This window comes from Triturus cristatus, chromosome 7 (genome assembly GCF_964204655.1).
Source record: "Triturus cristatus chromosome 7, aTriCri1.1, whole genome shotgun sequence".
NCBI lineage: Eukaryota > Metazoa > Chordata > Amphibia > Caudata > Salamandridae > Triturus > Triturus cristatus.
The window spans coordinates 294,381,281-294,403,092 of record NC_140590.1 but is presented as its reverse complement, the minus strand read 5'-3'; the positions used below and the strand labels follow the sequence as shown (position 1 = coordinate 294,403,092).

The window sequence follows — 21,812 nt, the reverse complement described above, 5'->3', positions numbered from 1 at the left end:
GCTGGAAGATATCCCTTCCTGCACCAAAACAATCACCCCTACAACGCAGACACCCTTGCACCATTGAGCAAGAGTGCCTGCATTGGCTCATGACAGCCCATAGTGCGCCACTGCAGGGGAACTGGACAGGAATACACCAGATCATGCAGATATGGCACCATTACCACGCTTTCTTTTTGACGCATGGCAAATATTGTAAATGAGGCCCATTGTGAGGTGGTGGTTACAGCCTACATGGCTATGCAAGTCTTCAAGGACTAACTCATTAAACATGGAGACAGAGAAGTGGTGCATTCAGAACAGACTGAAAGCTAAGTCGTTGTGATCATACAGATATATACAGGGCCGGACTGGCCGTAGCGGGCACCGGGCAATCCCCCGGTGCGCCGCACGGATGGGGGCCGATTTTGGGCCCCTGGGGGCCGATTTTGTTACAGGGCCGTTTTTGCAACATAGCTGCAAAATTGGCCCTGTAACAAAATCGGCCGAAAACCGGCCCTGGCAAAGAGCTCGGCGGCACCCCCAAGCCCCGAGGGGCCGGATGAGCACTTTGCCAGGGCCGGTTTTGGTTCCCAGTCCGGCCCTGAATATATACTGACAATACAGATGTTCAAATTCAAAACTGCAATCATTATTCTGAATATCCGATGGGAATGTCTTTGCATGTTCCCACTCAGGATCACAAGTGCAGCTGACCTCCTTGCTAATTGGAAATAAAAGACTAATATATTGTATTTTTCCCTGTTACGAGCAGGTGCCTTCTCTCGCCAACCACGACCCCTGAACATTTGCTGCCCATATTTGTACAACTTTGCCCTAATTTGTACAAAGATAGATATATACCACCAGGGCTTCTGCTTCATTGTCCACTTGCTCTACGTACCCCGATCCTAAATAAATGCCAATGGTACCCTTCCATCACATGGGGTGTTCCTGTGCAGGAGACGGGCAAACGTGCTCACTCTTAGAACAAACATAAGGAAAGACAGTATGAAAAGAGAGCTATGAGTCACCTGTTTGGGATCCGTAGGTGAGGTAGGACAGTGGCAGAGGACAGCAGCAGGCAGCATCCCAGGAGGAAAGCAAGGGGAAGCAGGGCTCTCCCGGTGGCACATCCTTCCATCCCCTAGTCCACAGAAACAAGGCCATGACAGGCACAAAGGGGAGAGGTGTTAATCATAACAAATAAGGCAACTGGGTGCTTACAAAGTGCTTTATAAGTTAAGTGTCAAAGAGCTCAAAAACACAAATTAAATATCAATGAACCTAATGCTACAGTTTTTTTTATGTGTATTCAATCCCAAACCCATTACTTTCAGAGGACCCAAACATATCTAGGCACGAGCCATTGCTCTACAGCGCTTTGACATAACTCGCTCACCACAAAGCAGAGCAGGGTAAACTCAAACATATTTTACTACAAAAAAAGGAAAGTTATGGAAGGAATGCTTGAATGCGCTATGTGATGCATTCCATTACTTTGTTTTTTACCCACCTCAGACACCAGCTATATGGAAACCACTCTTAGCCCTTCTCCATTCCAACTGCTAGGACAAGTCCCCTCCAGATAGGAACACTAGCAGCACGAGAAGGAACGGAGTAGAACAGAGGGAAGCGTGCATGCCTGCCCTGCCCCTCCACATGAGATGGATCAGAGTGGAACCTTGTCCGGGGGTTTATTGTTGTATTTTGGTCCTTTTCCAGAGGTGCCTTCAATACTAGTGACAGAGAGATGTGTTGTACAACATTGGCCCTGTCTCAGCCTGAACTTGGAAACAGAGAGGCTCCTTTGCTACACATAGTGTAACACCTGGGATTTTTAACACCCTCCATGGCTTTCCTGACAAAACATCGTTGGCAGTGTCTCAGCGCCACTGCATGGCTTGTACCAGACCACTTTAGAAATCATACTGAGATGCCATACCGCACCCACTCTAAAGCGGAATGAATCAGATAATTAAATGTACTGCAGCACACTAAGACACCATAGGAATATAAAAAAGTATCATACCACATCAATGCACTAAAAGGAATCATAAAAAGGTACACTAGCACACCAAAAGAACATAGGAGTCAAAGGAAAGTACCATATCACATTAACGCGCCAAAGGATTCAGAGGAAGGTACTTATCACACCATAGGATTGAAATAAAAGCTCCATACCACATTAACATGCCAAAAGATTCAGAGAAAGATACTGTACCACACCAATACACTATCCGATTCAAAGACATGAACCATACTACAACAACACACCATGGGGGTCAGAGAAAGATGCTGCAACAAATCAACTCACCATTGGAATCAGAGAAAACTACGGCACCACACTAAAAAGCCATCACAATCAGAGGAAGGTAATGCACTACACTAACATGCCAAAGGGATCAGAGCAAGGAACCATGCCACAGCAACACCATCATGCCATATGAATCAGCGAAAGGTACCATATGCCACCAACTCGCCATAGGAAACTGAGAATGGTATTGTAGCACATCATCCTGCCAAAGGAATAAGAGATAGCAGCATTAACACATGAACACACCAGAGGAATCAGAGAACAGTTCTATATTACACCAACATCCCATCGGAACATGCCATCGCACCATAGGAATCAAACAAAAGTACTATAGCGCTTCGGAATGCCAAAGAAATTAGAGAAAGAAATATACCACACCATCACACCATAGGAATCACAGAAAGTTACTGTATCACACCAACACAGCATAGGAATCAGAGTAAGGAACCATACTACAGCCACATAACATGGGAAGAATTCTGCAACTCAGCAACACATCATAGGAAACAGAAAATGGTGCCCTACACACCAACTCACCATAATAATAAGAGAAAGGTACCATCCCATACCAACACACCATAGAAATCAGAGAAAGATGCCATGACACATCAACATGCCATAGGAATTAGAGAAAGGTGCTGTAATACATCAACATAGCAAAGGGATCAAAGCAAGGTACTGTACCACAGCAAGACCATCATGCCATAGGAATCAGAGAACAGTACCAGACGACACCAAGTCGCCATAGGAATCAGAGAAAGGTGTTGTAACACATCAACATGCCATAGGAATTAGAGAAAGGTACTGTAGTATGCCAATATGCCAAAGGGATCAGAGCAAGGTACCGTACCACAGCAAGACCATCATGACATAGGAATCAGAGAAGTGCACCATGCAACACTAGATCGCCAAAGAACTCAGAGAAAGGTGTTGCAACACCATCAACATGCCAAAGGAATCAGAGATGACTTTTGTAACACATGAACATGTCATTGGAATCAGAGAGAGGTACTATACCACGCCAACATCCCATAGAGACACACCATCTCACCCTAGGAATCAAACAGAAGGACCACACCAGCAAACCAAAGAAGTTAGAGAAAGGTATGTACCACAACAACACACCAAAGGAATCAGAGTAAGGAACCATACTGCATCAACATAACATGGCCATCAGAAACAGATTCTGAAACACACCATAGTAAACAGAGAAAGGTGCCATACCACACCAACACACGATAGAAATCAGAAAAAGGTGCCATACCACACCAACACACAATAGAAATCAGAAAAAGGTGCCGTACTACTTTATCTCACCATCGGAATCAGAGAAGGGTGCAGTTACACATCAACACCCGCCCCATTCCAGCTCACTCTATCTATCAACATGGATTAGAGAAAGGTACTGTAGCACACCAACATGCCAAAGGGATCTGAGTAAGGTACAGTCCCACTCCAACACCACCATGCCATAGGCATCTGAGAAAGGTACTGTAGCATACCAACTCGACATAGTAATCAGGAAATGGTACTGTAACACACCAGCTTGCCACAGGAATCCCAGAAAAGTACTGTGCCACACCAACTCGTGTGAGGAGTCAGAGGAAGGTGCAACAATACATCATCACGATAAAGGAAACAGATGTGGGTGCTGTAACACTTTAACATGCAATAGGAATCATAGACAAGTCTTGTACCACATCAACATGCCACAGGGATTAGACTACGGTACCGTACCACTATAAAATACCATAGGAAACAGGGAAAGGTACTGTCCCACACCGACCTGCTATAGGAATGAGGGAACGGTGCCGTACAACATGAACATAATACGGAAATCAAAGAAAAGTACGGCAGCACACCAAGAGACCATAGCGATCAGGGAAAGATGCCAAATCAGACAAACCCCCTCGAGGAATCCGAGAAATACAATGAAGCACACCAGCACGCTCCAGTTAACAGTGAAAGGAACCGCACAACACCAGCTCTGTCCAAAGCAAGAGATCTGAAGCGGCACAGTACAAAACGTGATCAGCTTCACCTCCCTCTTACAGAGACAGAGTGGCACCATGCCGGCCCTGCACCCGCCACCGCTGATGCTTGTCAGATGCACCGTATCATCTGCTTACATTTTCAAAACAACCTACACATCGTTGCGTGCTAATGGATCAAACCGCCAGCGTCAGAGGGGTACAATGGAGCACCTGGCTTATCCCACCCACTCTGGGGATTAGAGAGGGGTCGCACCTAAAAGATACAGGCCATCAAGACAGGGACAGTAGCCCTAGCACTCCACCATGCCCGCCCTGGCAATATATATCTTATAACACATGAACTGCCCCATCCCACCCTAGAGAGAGGAGGGGGTGCCATGCGTGGCCTCTCTGAAACCTAGTTGAAAATCAGAGATAAGCACTGCAGCACCCTTGCCCTGCACCAACCTCTGCATAAATCAGTGAAAGGTAGAGTGCCACTGTTACCCTGCACCAGCCCATTTTTGGAACCACAGAGCTGTTGTGTGCCAGACACGCTCTTCAGCTGAGAATGAGAGAGAGCTGCAGTATCGCACTTGGCCGCCATTTAAGTTAGGAATTACTGAGAGGTACAGAGATCAGATGTGGGGATGTACCGCACTGACACCGTCATATAATCAAAGAGATGTGAGGTACCACAACTCCCGAGTCCAAAGGAAACATACAAAACTGAAAACGGTGCTGTTCCACGCCAAGCCTGCAGCAGCCCACTTGGTGATTCAGAGAATTCCCTACCACACCCTCCCTGTCCCACCCAGGCCAGAGACAAGAGAATTGTCATTGCACATCAGCTCTGCTCACAACACACTATGAATCACAGGAGGTGTGCAACGCCATCCCTGACCTAACCCACTCTTCGAATAAAATAACACTACGGTTCCATGCCTGATCTATTCTACTGTAAAGCTAGTATGGAAGTCAGTGCTGCACCGAAGCTGCCCTTTACCACTCAGCAAGCAGAGAATGTTACAGCCTGCCTCTCAGTCCACTCTAGGAGCCACAGAGGGTCATGCTGAACTTCCCTAGTCCACTCTCCAAACCCACAGTAGAAACAAAGCAATGTACACTACAGCAACTGCTCTGCACTGACCCAATACAAATATCATTTAAGGTAACAGGCGATAGTTGCTCTGTCCCAAAATACTCCAGGAATCTGATTAGCTCCAACCCCGACTAACCTGTGCTACTCAAGCTAGGGATCAGAGGTGGGTACAGTACTACTCACCCAGCCTACCTCACCAGCACGTCAGTACTTTCCTACATCTACCCTGTCCCCAACCAAAGGAGCCAAATTAGTAAAGGAACCTTGCCCCTTCCAAAACACTCAATCACAGTGATGTGCATCTTACACTTGTGCTCTCCTAACCCACTCTAAAGAAGATCAGAGTGGTACTATATGCCACAGCTTTCCTGTCCTTAATCACTCTAGAGTTCAGAGAGCTGCCTTCCACTACACCTGTCCTAGGTGAACAAAATTTAAGAGCCAGACATATGTAATTGAAAATACATGCCCTGCCCGGCCCACTGCGGAGATCAGAGCGAGCGCCTGTACCATATCTTGCCTTATCACACACTACTAAGGATGTAGAAAAGCCATTGTGGGGCGCTGCCCACTCCCAAGTATTCCCTTTAGTCAGGTCCATTTTGAACCAAGCCTGTCCCAATCCAATCATGGAATGATGTAGGGAGCTATCAAACTCCAAATGTCCTGTCGAGACCAAAGCCAGGGATCTGGAAGAGGCGAGAGGCACTGTAGCACACGTGCTCTGTGCCGAGGGACAGAATATCGGATATCGGAAAAAGATATTGACAGGTAAGTCTACATTTTCTATACCTACTTCCGTATATAAGTACATAAGTGCTACAAATATCATCAAGTTACGTACATGTGGAGTTAAAAATTGTTCCTCTATACTTTCCTACATGCCCTTACTTTTTGATATTTTGTCCCTTGTTATTTTGTCATCGATATTCTAATATGAGAATATTCTGGGGGTCGATATTCAGTAGCAAGGAAGTAATCAGAGGCACGTACCAGAGAGAGGCACAGCAGGCCATGCAATGCATCATATATAGTACTAATCAAAGAGAGGCAATGTAGCACACCCGCCAGATTCCAGCTCACTCTATCACTATTACAAGGAGGCACAGCACCTCAACCTGATCTACCGTAAAGCATTCTAGGGACCCAGAGACGTGTCGCACAATACCCACCCTGTCTCAATCACAATGAAGTATTGTGCCCTCTCTATCCTAACTTGCCTTTTTGACACTGAACAATACCAGTACTCTGCAATTTGAAAACATTGCACCCCAGCTGAGAAGCTTGAGTACTCTCCTTTTCAAATTAAAGAAGTGCCTGCACTCAGTACCTGACGCTACCAGCCCATAGGTTCCCACGCTGGGGATCGGGTGCGCTACAGTGCCACACCTACCATGGTTCAGCCAACTCTGAAGATCAGAGAGGGCCCTAGCCTACCACCACCAAAGCTACCCACCCTGACTTCAGCCAATCTATGGGATCCAGAGGTGTGGTGGACCAGAACAGTTCCTACCAAGCTAGACATCACGGAGAGGCGCCATACCTGAAAGTGGCTCACGCTGGTCCAACTGTGCTGAGTGGGAGCACACCTCAGGGGCGGTTTCTGTCTGCGACTGCTCACTAGGCCTCATATTTATACAATTATTTCTCCCAGAATGTGACGCAAATAATGTCCGAACGAAGTGCTCCCCTTCTTTTGGGATTGGCGAAGAGCGGACGAGGCGCCTAACCTCTGGCCACAGACACTATTCTGTCTGCTAGATGTCTGGAGTAGGGGAGGGGTTATGACAACTCAGAATATAAGCAAAAACCGCTGTTTTAAATGCATCTCCTCTGGGAGAACATAGGCCTTCAAAGTCAAATCTAAAAGCAATAATGAATCCATAATGAAACGCCAGCATTGGGAGAGGCCGGCCGCTAGGCCCAACGCCTGCGTCGGCGGGGCAGATATTTTTAATTCAAAGCCCGTCCAACTGTCATTATGCCCCCTCGCTGTTATCCGCCGTGTGCGGGTGTTGTTGTTTTCATTTCTGACGTAAAATCAAATGTCCGGAAGCTTCCGGCTCCTCCGGGCCCCGCGAGGCGAGAGGGGGTCAGGGAGTGCTCGTTAAACGGCCAGATAATTGTTTACTTGGCGAGTTGTCGATGGCTTGTTAGGGAGATGGCCCTTTGGGTCATCTCCGGCGTGAGTCACCCTCGTTTGTCCAGTACGGGCGGGCGCGAGGAGGAGCCCTGCTTGGCGCGCGCACACCCCTGAGGCGGCGGCTCCGGCGGCTCTCTCCGGCCTCTACCGAGCTGACCCCGCTTCAGAGCTAATGACCGGCTCGGAGCAGGGAAGCCGGCCCCGCTTCTGCGGCTGACGGGCCCGCGCCTCGCTTACTACACCCAGGGCTGGGCTGTCAAGATAATAGCAGCAGCAGCCAGGCCTACGAGAGGCTTGGAGGTAGGCCAGATGTAGAGTACGCGGCTACTGCTCACCTATGAATCAGAAACGGAGTTGGATGGCAGGTAAAGCCCGCCAGTGTTTGCAGTCATAGCATACTCCAAACTGCACTATGCAGGTTACTTTCGTGCTAACCCAGCGTGACTGCATAGGCGCTAGAAATAAAGGTGCTGGGGGTGCTGCAGCACCCCCAAAACACCCTTGCTGGAGTTTAGAAAGCGTATGCGCAATAAAGATGCCTATAGTTTTTGTTTTTATCTGGTACAATTTGCTGTGCTTCAAAGACCAGAGGTAAAACGTCAAGGGCTTATTTACAAGTCCCTTGCGCTGCCAGTGCGTCACTTTTAATATGGGAAAAAGTGACGCACGGGCGGCGCAAGGGGCTTGTTAATAAGCTCATCAGGCAATTACCACTGGCAAATGGCTCTTTATTCTTTTAACATGGAGACGGGTGTTTAACTGCAAGGGATATAATTTTGTGGAGTAAACTATTTGGCAATCTTGTAGGTGTCATATTTTCTAACACATCATGAAATTCTAATTCATGTAAATGAATTGTTCAAATGTTTCAGCCTATCTCAGCAGTCCAGAAAGCAATGAATGGAAAACAAATGCTTTAAAAATCTGAAGTGTGATGAAAAAAAACATTTTAATTGGATCAAAATAAATCACTACATAATTTGTGAATCCCAATTTACCCACATTATCGCATGTGCGCTTTTTATCAGTAAAAACCCGTATGTCTGAACAAATTTAGTGCCATTTTAATAGAAAGTGTGTTCTGTCGATAAATGGCAGTGCGCTACTGCACCATAGTTTATTAACATATTTGCGACAGGGTGCTCCAAAAAGTACTACCACCTACATACTACACCCTTGCCACTATCCTGTGGAATACAGTTCCTACACTTATTCTTTGTGTGACTCTTCACAATCCCTATGACTTCAGTGATGTAATGTTGATGGCACCCCACTCTGAAAGTTGTTCCAGCATCACTGCATCACACTGACTGTTCGCCTTGTTTCGGGTCTGGGGCACTGACGGCCTTCAACATTTTGAGCAGGTGCAGCCCCGAGGCTGGGATTGCACGGCGCCTGCTGTGCCCCATTCCAAAACTGCGCCCATTCCAAAACTTTTCAAAGAGGTTGGCATCTGTGGGCCTGTATAGAGCACAGTCGCTTAGACTGAGGCTGGGCGGCTCCAAATAACAGTGACAACCACTGTAACAGAATCAACGCAAACAGCAGGCCCTCAAGTTATCACTGCAGGACTTTCACTGAGTATCACTTAAGTGAGAATGGGTTCAGAAATCGCATATTCACCATCGTCCATATATACACTCCTCTCAATGAGTTAAGCACCCACTCTAGAGAGTCTGTAAGCTACATTCCGCTCATGCCATAACTGTATTTTATATGTCAGTGATTAAATCTTGTACTAGTCTACCTTGCTAGATCTGTTCTGCAAAGGATGGAAGCTTGCTCCTCCGTCCTTCTGTTAGAGAGGGAAGCTTGTTGCACTACTGTCAGGCTTTGTTTTAGGAAAGGTTGTGTTATAGCTGTCTATATTGTACCTTTGTTGTGTTGTGAAGGTTGGCATGAAAGAAAAACATTTGCAATGCAATTGCTAATTTTAATTAGGCATGGGCACAGTGAAGTGCCAAAAATCTCTGCCACACTCCGTGGAGTTCCACAAGTGGCAGAGTGAGGTAAGTTGCGCTGCTCGCGCAAATTTTTAGTGCCGGACATTTGTCCTGCACTGTAAAATTTGTGCGAAAGGCACCACACACAGCGCAAGAGGGCTCAGCTTCATTCTGCTGCTTGAGTAGATGTTCTACTTGAGTGGCAGCTTCCTCAATGTGAGCGGCAGGTTTCTCATCGTGAGCAGTAGTGACCAGCCGTGACAGCCCGCGTTGAGAAATCTCACGGGAGGTGGTCTAGCTTTGGATTTTCCTCGCTCACGCTCGCCAACTTAATGTTGACAAACCACAAGATAGTAAAAAGTCTGCTCTGCGCGCTAAGCGGAGTTTTTCGGAACTCTGCGCTCTTCACGGAGGGCGGAGTGGTAAAAACTCAGCGGAGCAGAGTTTACTGCCCACGCCTTGTTTTAATGCATGATGTGAATGAAAGAGTGAACCCTCACAAAAAATGTGAGCAGAGTTTATTTTTGGTTCGACATGTGAAATAAGCAATTTTTGAAATGGTAACATTTAAAACATAGCTGACAGGTGGCTCCATGTTAGTGTAATACTACTGGCCTGTTCTGGAATTTTAGCCAACATCACTTTGCATTCTGTGGCTTTGAACACGTTATGAAAGTGTTAAAAGACAAACTACAAGCCCCACAGTGCAACAATGTGTTGACCGAAAAACCAGGAGTGGCTGATGATTTCATATTATAGTGCCACTCGGCGGAATTGTGAAATGCAAAATAAAATTTAGTGCCTGACTTTCTGCCTTTTTTCCACTTGTCGGCAATCAAGGGTTAAACTACTGAATGAGTGAGAGCATAGTGAAAGCATTTCAAAAGGAAAAATCTTTATGATAATGTGCTAACAGTACACACCTTGCAAAGAAACAAACTGAATGCTAAAGAAGAGGTTATTGACCAGAACAATGCAAGCAGCAGCAGCTGGACCTGGCCTCAGAATCAAAGAGAAAGGAAATATAACGTGCCCCTCTTTCCAAGCCCCTTGATTGGACTAGAGGCTGGTGTGATTCAGATAGAGACCTCCCAGCACCAATGTAATGCGCCCTACCCGAACAAGTTCAGCACATGCTGCCGGTGTCTCCCCACGAGGGCAGCAAGTGGTCTGGGGGGCTTTAGACTGGCTAAAGCTAACTTATTTCTCAGATTCTCTGCACTAGCAGTACTGTGCTACCATTCCTAAAGCTACCATTGGTGAGGTGATGACGCGTGCTAGTGGCCAGGTAGCACAGTAGGTTGTGCAGTGCTTTGTCACAAGAGTGTAGCAAATTGCAAGGTTGCCTACATGGGAAGTGTTTTGGTGTGTGTGAGTTGCCATGGTGATTCATCTTACCTAGTTTTAGGTCACTGTGCCTAAGTGTGTTATAGTATACAGAGGTGTGAGAGATACAGCGCGTACCCTACACGTTAATATACTGTTATTTTTATGCATTATTCCTGACACTGCCCACAAGCGACACAGGCGCAGTACACAGTATATACTGGATAGAGGCAGTTATGGTAGCAGCCGACTTAATTTTCTCGGGAGAGTGGATGTCCACTCAGGAGGGGACGGGGTACGTATATTTGTATGTATCATACAAGGTGTTCAGAGGTGTAAGGTGTACAGAAACAATGTGACAAAAGCTTAACCCTCTGCGCTGTGTGTGCGGATCAGTGTGACAGCAGAAACAGTAAAACAGTGCGACAGCAGAAACAGTAAAACAGTGGGACAGCAGAAACAGAAAAACTGTGCGACAGCAGAAACAGTAAAACTGCATGACAGCAGAAACAGTAAAAGAGTGTGACAGCAGAAACAGTAAAACAGTGCGACAGCAGAAACAGTAAAACAGTGGGACAGCAGAAACAGTAAAACAGTGCGACAGCAGAAACAGTAAAACTATGCGACAGCAGAAACAATAAAACTGTGACAGCAGAAACAGTAAAACTGTGTGACAGCAGAAACAGTAAAACAGTGCGATAGCAGAAACAATAAAACTATGCGACAGCAGAAACAGTAAAACTGTCGACAGTAGAAACAGTAAAACTGTCGACAGTAGAAACAGTAAAACTATCGACAGTAGAAACAGTAAAACTGTGTGACAGCAGAAACAGTGCAACAGCAGAAACAGTGCAACAGCAGAAACAGTAAATGTGCAACAGTTTAACAGCAGGAGTGCTACTTGGAAATAGTTTGGTAGCAGGAGCACTGCCAGAGCCAGCTGAGCAGAAAAAGTGACTGTAGCAATAATTTCGGACAAATATCTCAAAATCTCCCCTCAGTAAAATCAAGACATACAAATCCCTTTGACACTTCACTCATAAACATAACATCTGATTTACTCACACACACACTGTATATAATAGCTGAATACCACAACACGGTTACAAAAATATATGACTTTAATCCTATTATTATTATATATATAATAACAATCCATTAAAAATACAATTTTTGATAACACAAACAAATAAAAACATGGGAAAATTATGAAAAACTAAGCAGGAAATTCCAAAGACCTAACGATTCGTCTTTTTATATGTGCATCACTACTATTTATGTTGCTCAGTAACCGTGCAGTTCATTGATTACATATAGTAACCACAGATGCGCCATAGTGGATGCCCTTCCGATCTCCTCCACACATCTCCGTGGAAACCGTAGATAACACCACCTTCTTCAGGACTAATGTGTAGATTACTCCTCCCTATTGTTCAAGTGATAGACCAGGCATAGATGATGTACTGTTGCACTGCTCTCCTCAAAACTCCATCACAGGACCAGTTTGAACATCTGTATCTGGTTTATTGGATTTTTAAATAGCCATAACAACCTCTAATTTATATAGGAAATTATGTACCCATCAACATCTGTAGTGAAAATGGCACACTGTTGGATGATCCTTACAACCAATCCTTCATAATGAGAGGCACAGTTCAGTGGATAAAGTCTCCCTTGAAGTGGCTAGCTCCTCGACTTCTCAAATGACAAGCAGAATTCATTTCATCTGCTTTCAGTTATCAGGGTGTAGGAAAGTGGATATCTGACTATGGTTACCCCCAACTTTTTGCCTAGTGTCTAGCTGGTTTTTCAACTTAGTTGGCCTGAGATCCTGCCATTCAGGGTCTCAGGCTGTCTGCTCTCTCTTTAAAATGGACTCCATGTACCCTAGGTACATACAAAATTGGTAAGGATCACCTTATTGGATCCTGTACAGTGTACCCTAGGTACCCAGGGCATAGGTGTACCCTAGGCCTACCAGGGGCTGCAGCATGTATTATGCCACCCCTGGCCTGGCCTTACAATCAGACACAACTGGCTGATCACTCAGCTGGGGCAGGGTCGTGTAATCACCCCTTGCTTAGATATAGTATACCTATATCTACACTCACAATAGACACATGTGTACCTATCAGCCACTTCTATGGCAGGCCTTAACAATCCTGGAGGCAGAGTGCTTGGTAACATGTGAGATGGTGCTCTAGCATGAGCTGAGCCTGTCTGCAGCTTTCGGAACCATGTCCTTATAGCTGTTCTATGATATCGCCTACCATATACTCTTAAGTACCTTATAATCTTACACGGTTATGGTAACTATGGTTTGGCTTTATCGAAACATGTCGTGTAAGGTGTCTAATACTTTGGAATAATACCCCCATACCATTTCTGGTGATGAGGATATTATTCCTCCCTTCTAGAGGGAGAGACATGTTAAAATCCTACTTTGCTGTTTAACTCTGACCAAAGCCTCAGCATCACAAAATGGATGCTGCTGCCACAGACACGAGTCTGACCTCCTGCAGCTGGGAGCCCTCCCAGCCAGGGAGGCCTGGACAATAGGTTTCCTGCTTGGGGAGGTGCTAGCACCTCCCCAGACAGACTTTAGTGTATTGGGGCAGGGAGGGCTGAATGAAACGAGACACTGCCTGGGGCACACAAGGTGTCCCATGCATAGTCCAGTTCAAACTGGTGCTGGGGCACTCCAGACCCAGTCCTGGCGCGAAACTGGACAAAGGGAAGGGGGTGTAACCACCCCCCTCCCTGGTCCCACCCATAGGAGGGACCTAGCAGGTAACCCAGCCCCCCAGATTAGTATAAGAGTGGGAGCTGAGTCCCTAGGACTTAAGATTATCCTGAACCTGCATCTTGAACAGAAACTCTGGACCTTCGACATTCTACTACGGAAGAAGACTGAAGAATCTCCCTTGTGGCCAAGGAGTGACCACCCTGGACAACCAGGCACCATCCAGCGACCGCTGCTTGCTTTGCGACTGATCCTACGAGGGACGACTGCAGAGACTGACCAGCGCCATGACTTCCAGACACCTCTGAACCAGATCCACATCTACAGCAAAGCTGAGACCCGTGGAGGCAACGAGGGACGTGGGACCGGCGACTTGGGAAAAGTGGCTAGTAACTGACTAGCGCAACTTCTGAGGCTTCCTCGAGGCTGTGCTTGGGGAATTGAGAAGCCCCAATCCCGAGCACCATCTGCAAAGAAGATCAGCTCCCCACACTTTACGTGTTCTGCGTGGGGCCCTTCTGTACCTGAGTTACTCGACGTGTTGTCCGGTTGCTGGCCCGTTGGCTAGTGACCTCTGTGACGGCGAACCTTCAATTTTGCCTTGCTGGTCCGGCTCCTCCAGACTGGCACCCGCTCCCCTGTGAAAGGGAAGCACCCCAGACCTTCCTGGTCTGCGACAGAAGCAAGTCCTCCATCCTGCGTGGGTTACGCTTGCCCAGGCTTGTTGGGTCCTAACTCGACATCGACGCCGCCGACAGCCAGAGGCTTCGTGGGACAGCTTGCCTCCTGGTTTTGGTCGTCCTCGACGCCTCCTGGTACCTGTGGCTGCTGCGACAAGCTTCACCTCTTCACCTGCATCTTCACGACATCACCTGGTTCCTTCCTGGTTCCTTCCCGGCTCCTGGCTGGTGACCTAGACTCTGTCCCCTCTGCTTGCAGGTATCCTCCTTACTGATTCCATCCCTGGAATCCACCGGACACTCTTCACTGACTGCCTGTCAGCAACTTTCTTCAGGCATCCATAGGAGTCGACGACGAAACCCGACGCAAGTTCACACTTATGCACCCGCAGCCCGTGGGCTAGGTAACTTGAGTACTCCGGTGCTCACAAGGGTATTGACTATCCAAGTGTTTAGTTTCCAAGTCTCTAACTCCTAGTTCCTTCCGAAGTGTCCTAAAACTCTTAATTTCTAAATACTACTATTTCTATCGACTTTAACGCATTACGCGTGAGTGTTTCCACTCTGCACCTGAATCCCGTGGGCCTCCCACTTCCTAACCTTTGGTAGTATAGTGTAGCCCTAGCAATTCCCTAGGCCTAGGCCTATCCTGTGTTCGTGACAGTGGTTATTATACCACTTACCTATTATATGGTTTGCGTGGCCCCTAGGGCCTAACTGTATTACTTACCTGTGTGACTTATGTATGCTTAAATAAGACTGTGTTGTACTTACCTCGAATCTCATAAAGAGTGCTGAGGGTGTTTTGACTAGAATAAATACATTCTATTTTTATAATATATCTGTTGTGGTGTCCTTTCATTTGGTATTCAAGGGGTTGCAAATGGTATAACAGCTGGCTTCACATGCCATACAGAGTTTAGCCTAAGACTGCTCTTGTCCATGCTACCACTAGGATAGCTGGTCTATAAGGTTGACTTTACAACCAATCACCATAAGGGTTGTTTGGACTGATACAGGGTGTACACTAGAACTAGTGACATCATATATCAGGCCAACTTCTCACACAGGGTTAGAGGTTTGCTGCCACTTTGTATCACTAGTGTGCTAGCCTCCAAATGTAAGAGCATTATTATGTGTGTGTGTGTGTGTGTGTGTGTGTGTGTGTGTGTGTGTGTGTGTGTGTGTGTGTGTGTGTGAGTGATTCCGAAGTGATGTTCATGGGTGAACTTTAAATGGAATGTGTATGTTTTGATTTTACTAAAGGGAGATTTTGGAGTGGCTGCTGCCGCAAAACTAAAGTAGGAGGGTTTGGGGGGACAAGGGGAATAATATCTTTTTTCAAAGTACCTTTCCAGCCACCAATTCTGACGCTTCAGGCCGTCTCAGTGCTTCCCTCCTCCCAGCAATCACTGTGGCACCAAGCACTCAATGCAGATGCTGCTTTCATGCTGTACCACACATGAGAGCAGCGTAGGGATTGGCCTGACCAGGCTGGTCTGATGTTCGATCAAGCACAGGTACCCTGCTGCTTTTCTCCAACCTGGCTGACAACACAGTTGGGTTGGAGAAACCAAAGTGTGCATGTCTGTGGCTGGCCTAAGACGGCCGGCCAAACCGACATGTGCACTTTACAGTGCCCATCACTCCTTCTCCCTACCGTGGCCTGCCCCGGCCAAGACTCCCTGGCTCAGTCAGTGAGCGGAAAATAAAATGATAATATTGTTTTATCATTTTATTTGTCGCTGACTGACTCTGATCAGTGGGGCGACGCTTCTCGGCCATTACGGAGGAGCCACCCTTGAGATTTTGAAACATTTCGTTGACGCAACCCTGCCCCCTTAGTTTGAGTGGTTACTCTCCATTCTGTCTGATGACAATATTTTCTGCACCAGGAACACAGAAACAGTGTAACACTAGCTATATCTACACGGTGACAATGGAACATAACAACGTTTACAAATAGCCTAACAGCAAAAACCATGCAGTTACAGAAATATTGTGATAGCAGCAGTACCACTGCCACTTGCTGTACGGATGCATTATGATAGCAGCACAACCCACATGAAGTAAATAAGTAAGTCAATCTTTATTGTCAATTAATACAAATGATTACATTCAGGGAATATATAAAATACATTAGCTTAGTTAAAAGAGTGAAGTTAAAAAGTACATAGAGGAGCAGTGTTAATGTCTTCAATCATCAAATCCAGAACAAATATATTACTAGTATTAAGGTGAAATAGATATAACATGTCATACTGGATCATTGATATCACAAAAATCCAAAACTAGAATAGCATTCCATTCTACTGTTTACATTTCATATCATATTTTATATTTCTTTCATTATTAAGACATCGCTTCTCTATATAGTATTAGAACATTGGAATGTGGAGAACTCCATTGTAGACAATGGAGTGCTCCATGCTTCTACGGGCCGGTAAAAGCCCGCATTCCAATGTTTTACAAAAGCCTCTCGAAGTTCGAGGAGATTTAAATCCCCTTGAGCTTCGAGAAGCCTTTGTTTAATTTGTTAGAACATTCTGCCCTCTAGTGGCAGAATGTTCTAATAGCCTTATAGCCCTTCGTAGCAGGGCTATACCGCTATTAAAGTCCCGCTGCTTTTGTTAAAGTCCCTCGCCTTCAGGTCAGGCCTTTAACGCTGCAGCGGGCCTTTAACCCCTTCGAGGCGCATGACGGAACGGTTCCGTCATGCACGTCGGTTGCGCTGTGCGCATGACGGAACCGTTCCGTCATGGCCCCGCCCGCGCACGGAACCTTCAGCGTGGCGTGGAAATCCGCGCCGCGCTGAAGGGGTTAATAGCCGGTATAGCCCGCTACGGCGGGCTATAAGGCTATATTAGAACATTGGAATGTTGGGAGCTCCATTGAAAACAATGGAGTGCGCTGGGCTTTTAATGGCTGGTATAAGCCCGGAGCTCCAACAGTCCAATGTTTCTTTGTTCACCGCTCTGGCTGTGAACAAAGGCTTCAGGGAGCCCGAGGGGATTTCAATCCCCTAGCGCTCCCTGAAGGCTTTGTTTTATTTGTTAGAACATTCTGCCCTCTAGTGGCAGAATGTTCTAATAGCTTTATAGCCCTTCGTAGCAGGGCTATACCGCAATTAAAGTCCCGCTGCTTTGTTAAAGTCCCTCGCCTTCGGCTCGGGCCTTTAACGCTGCAGCGGGCCTTTAATAGCCGGTATAGCCCGCTACGGCAGGCTATAAGGCTATAGTAAAACCTTCTGTACAAACGAGCATTACCTCATTTCTTTGCATTTTCTATATTTAAGTGCCATTGTGCTTTTCATTCAGAGTGTGCTATTTTTACCAGATTTATATTTCATGGAAAATAAAAAGAAATGCCTCCATGCTTCTGCTGGAGGCTAGACTAAATCTATTAAAATTTTATTTAATGGGTCTTATAATTTCATAGTAGTTTACCTACAGCTATTGGGAAGCTTCTTCTCAAATCTGAACAAAATCAATTAGAGTCACAAGTAATTAGGCATATCAATTCTTAACAGTTCACCTGCAATAATTGGGAAATTTAAGATCTATAAAATTACTTCATGCTTGCTTCCCCGGAGATGAGCTCCATTTCTCGCAAGAACAGATCTTGGATCATTATACACAGGACCCTGCACTTCATAAATTATAATATTTATAGATTTATTAATGTCCCATTCTATAATCAGCTAACACTGTCAATTTGCCATATGAAATAGTTAAATAACTAATTCCTTAAGAAAATGAGTGCAAGTCAAATAGATCGGCTACATCTATAAGGTGTCAACGTGCTTCTTTTCAGTATTATATATATATATATATTTATTCGATCAATAACATGATCATACACAACATAAAATCACGTAGCACGCATTATTACATAAACAAGTTAAAATTGATAGTTTAATAACATTGACCACAGATTTATACAACATTTAAGACAGGGTTACAATGTGTGCTTTTACTGTAAAAACAGAACAATTAATTAAAAACACCGGATGAATAACATTCAAAACGACTTACCCTGCTTACTCAATGAGCCTACATGACGATATTATTTACAACTTTAAGCCTCTGCTACTAGGCATAAAGCAGAAATCTTGATATTGTGAAGACAAGCCACCTAGTTGTGTCTGACCTAAATATGCATAAAGAATCAGAGGAGCGTGAGATAGAAAGCAGTCAGCAGGCCAGGATAATCCAGCTTTTTCTTAAATTTACATAAGCGGTACAGAAAAAAATAAAATGTTCTATAGTCTCCGGAGTGGAGTGACAAGGCGGGCACAAAGGGGATATGGTAGCATTTGCCCAGCTATTTTTTACTGCATTCAAGGGGAGAACCCCTAAACTGAATTGTACATAAAGTGCTCGTGCCTGGGGCGGTTCAACATCAGCCATATACAAGTCAAACTTAAAGCAGCTTTTGACATTTAAAAAAGTGGAAGTTAAAGTGCCAGGTGCCCATACATTGATACAAGAACAATCAACAAAATCCCAATACCTCTTTTTTAGCAGGAGGACCATTTTTTTTTAGGTCTCGCTGAGCCCCAGCGCTTGCGCTGGCTCGGAGAGACATTTTATAGTTGGTATTTTCAAAGTGCTGCCGTGGCCTAAAGCCTCAGTGCACGTGAACGTGCACGCCCGCAGCGCCATGTGTCTTTCCTCGGCAGCACGCGATCGCAATCGCGATCACTTTCACTTTCGTGGCCGAGGAAAGTGGCGAAAGCTTGTTCTATTTCTTTGTCTTCTTGTTCTTGTTCTTTAGGTCGAGCCTAGAGCAGCGCAAGCTGCTTGCTCGACTTATTGTAAAGGGGTAAAAAAAAGTGCTACCAGATGCTGCCATGGCCGGCCTAGAGGCTGAGTGCATGTGCGCGGGCGCGCGCTTTGCGTGCCTCTCTCCGCGCTTCAATTCCCTCCCCCTCCCCCACCACAGATCTCGTCACTCTGCTGGCCTCATTAAGGGCATCGTGATCACTTTCAGCCTCATTAAGTGCATCGCGATCACTTTCACTTTCGTCCGGCTTCAGCGTTAGCTCTTGTTTCATTAGTCTTTTTTTCCTAATCATTCAAAGTGGGTTTATGGGCGATTTATGTGCCCGTCATTTCCAGGCTACTGTTCATTTGCGTTCATGGGTGCCCACCTGTGGGTGTGTGAACTGACTGCTTTACGTTTGTTTTATTCCTGCTGTTGTGGAAGGGATCGCTTTATTAACACCAACCATTACTCATACGACATGTTCCCACTAGATCTGACGTCGCCCTCACACATACTCGAGCACGGACAGTGTACCAACATGTTGTAAATGCTTCAAGCTAGCCTTGGCCGTCGTAGCAATGCAGGCTTGAGCTGCCTTTCACAAACTGTAAGATGGGGTCTCGCCAGCATTTTGTGGGCGTTTTCATCCATTGCACACACTGCTCGTGGCCTTTGGTGAAGTCAAATTACAGCGTCATACGCATGAAGTAGTTATGCTTTTTGCATATGCTAAATTGTGGACAATATCTAGGCATGTTAACGAGTTGCAGTGTTCCCCTTAAGCCAAAATCCACCCACGTAATACAGTAAAACTGTGCCTTGAAACTCTCCATAGGTAGTGCATTGTTGATCTGAAATATGGGGAAAATAAAGAGTTACTTGCCTTTTGTGGCTTATATATGAACTCTTCTCTGGAATACGGGAATAGCAGAATTTACAGTTATGCTCTTTCCATAATTTTTCTCTCTGGATACTGGGTTGAGTAGAAAATATCTTGTGGAACAGCGAAAACAATGTGAGCCACAACTTTGAGACATTTTCTCCTCCAAGTCGTGCGATTATCTCTTTATTTAATATTAAAGCTATACCCTTGCTTTCAGTTTTCAGGCAATCTAGTGGCCTTATGCATTTTGCATAAATAAAAATCGTTTCTCCGTTTTCTTTGTGGAGATTTTAGGGGAGAAGAATTTTACCATACCCAAATGTAGATGTGCCCCATGGCTCTCGAATCTCACACCTGCAGTGTAGACTCCAGCGTTTTCTTGTGACCATTAGACTCTGTCTAAAGACAGTGCTGACTTGTCTAATCACAGAGCATTACCAACCTAAGGCAAGGAAGGTTGTTTGACAAGTGCTTTCATATTTGTCTTTTGTGGAAGTTCTGTAGGTGATGGATAATCGTGGACAAGGGTTGGGCCTTGTTTACTGGTTTCTAGGAGTTCCAAAAGAGTTTCTGGCACTGGGAGCCAAGAACACTTATGTCTGTGTTCTGAGATTGTCCTATGAACTCTACTTTCAAATGCAGGGTTTTCGTTCAACAGCGGCTCGAGTGGGATTCTCATGATTGGCGAGCTTGGCAGTAAACATCACTGGTGGTGTTCCCATATGAAAATTGGAATTTTTGTTTGATGCTCCTGGCTACCATGAGGAAGCTGCACTCGTTTGTGCACCAATCTTCCCATTAATAGCCTGGCTGTGCGTCTCTTCAAAAGAGAGAAGCCTCAATGTAAATTTTTTTTAGTTGTGCATACAGGAACACAAACCATGGGCCCACTGCCTTGGACAGATGAGCCCTCGTTTTGTTATTAAAGTGGGCTGTAAAGCTTAAGTGTTTGAGAGCCTCAGGCTTTGATGCTCCTTCAAGTTGTCTCGTGCAATACTAGAGTGATATGGGCTTTGTTGAGATGAAGCTTGTGGCACTCATTGCTGTCTTGGTTGTGGTAACTATTAGCCTGAAAACTGGAGTTAGTGTGAATTTGCATTACCTCAAATGCTATGAATGCACGTGGTGAGATTTCAATGGATACATTTCGCCAAGTAAAACATGATGGAATATATCAGTAGATAGCAAAGCAACATAAAGCAAAAACACACATTTCATTGGTAATTCCTTTCCCTCAGAGAAAAAGTTGCAATAGTGCAGAATTACTGGTGTTTTTAGGTCTCGCCTACGCATAGGAGGGCCTTTAGCCGCCGCTCTGCTCATTTTCAAGCATACACTCGTGCTTGTGGCGGCATCCACCTTGCGGGAGCAAGGAGCGGCGCGCATGCTAATTGGCTGTTGTTCGCTCCCACAAGGTGGATGGTGCCACAAAGCATGAGTGTGCTTGAAAACAGCTGCTGCTTGTTATTTAAGTAGCCTTTGATGCAACTTTGAATGTTGTCCTTCTGAAGTCTGTGCTCTGTATCCAGTCTCACCCGAGCTGTCCCGTGTGAGCTGCTCATCTGAGCCCTGTTCGTTTGACACAACAGCTTAGAGACAAGTAATATTACGCGGATGCACACTGCTTTTAAGCATAATTTAAAGGCAGTCAAAGAGACTATTACAAGTATGTGCACTGCAATACCTATCTAAAAATTATTAACTCAGTATTTGTATTTTTTATTTTCTCTGGCATACTGGCACTCGCTGTACTGCACTTGCTCCGTGTCCTCGTTGCGCATCAGTTGCGACCTAATCAAGCCCCGCCCCCTCCACGCGACACTTTCTGGACACAACCCCCAGCAGACTGCTCACTGTGGACACAGGGCCTCTGACTGCATCTCTCCCTTTCCTTCCGGCCTCTTGCGCTCTCCGCCTCCAGATCACCTCTCCAGTTCCTGGCTCTGTTCCTCCACT

The 21,812-nt window shown here is 45.7% G+C and overlaps 1 protein-coding gene across 4 annotated transcripts in view; it reads right to left on the bottom strand.

The window, feature by feature from the left end:
* PTH2 (parathyroid hormone 2) overlaps positions 1-21,812 on the bottom strand; it is a 149,026-nt gene that overhangs the window by 11,137 nt on the left and 116,077 nt on the right. For 3 of the 4 annotated variants that reach the window (XM_085616332.1, XM_085616334.1, XM_085616333.1), the window contains one exon: positions 1,014-1,126. In XM_085616332.1, coding sequence (XP_085472458.1) covers positions 1,014-1,126 — 113 coding nt within the window. Of the gene's footprint in view, positions 1-1,013; positions 1,127-6,914; positions 7,025-21,812 lie in introns of those variants that run through there. The other variant, XM_085616335.1, reaches the window with a different exon arrangement.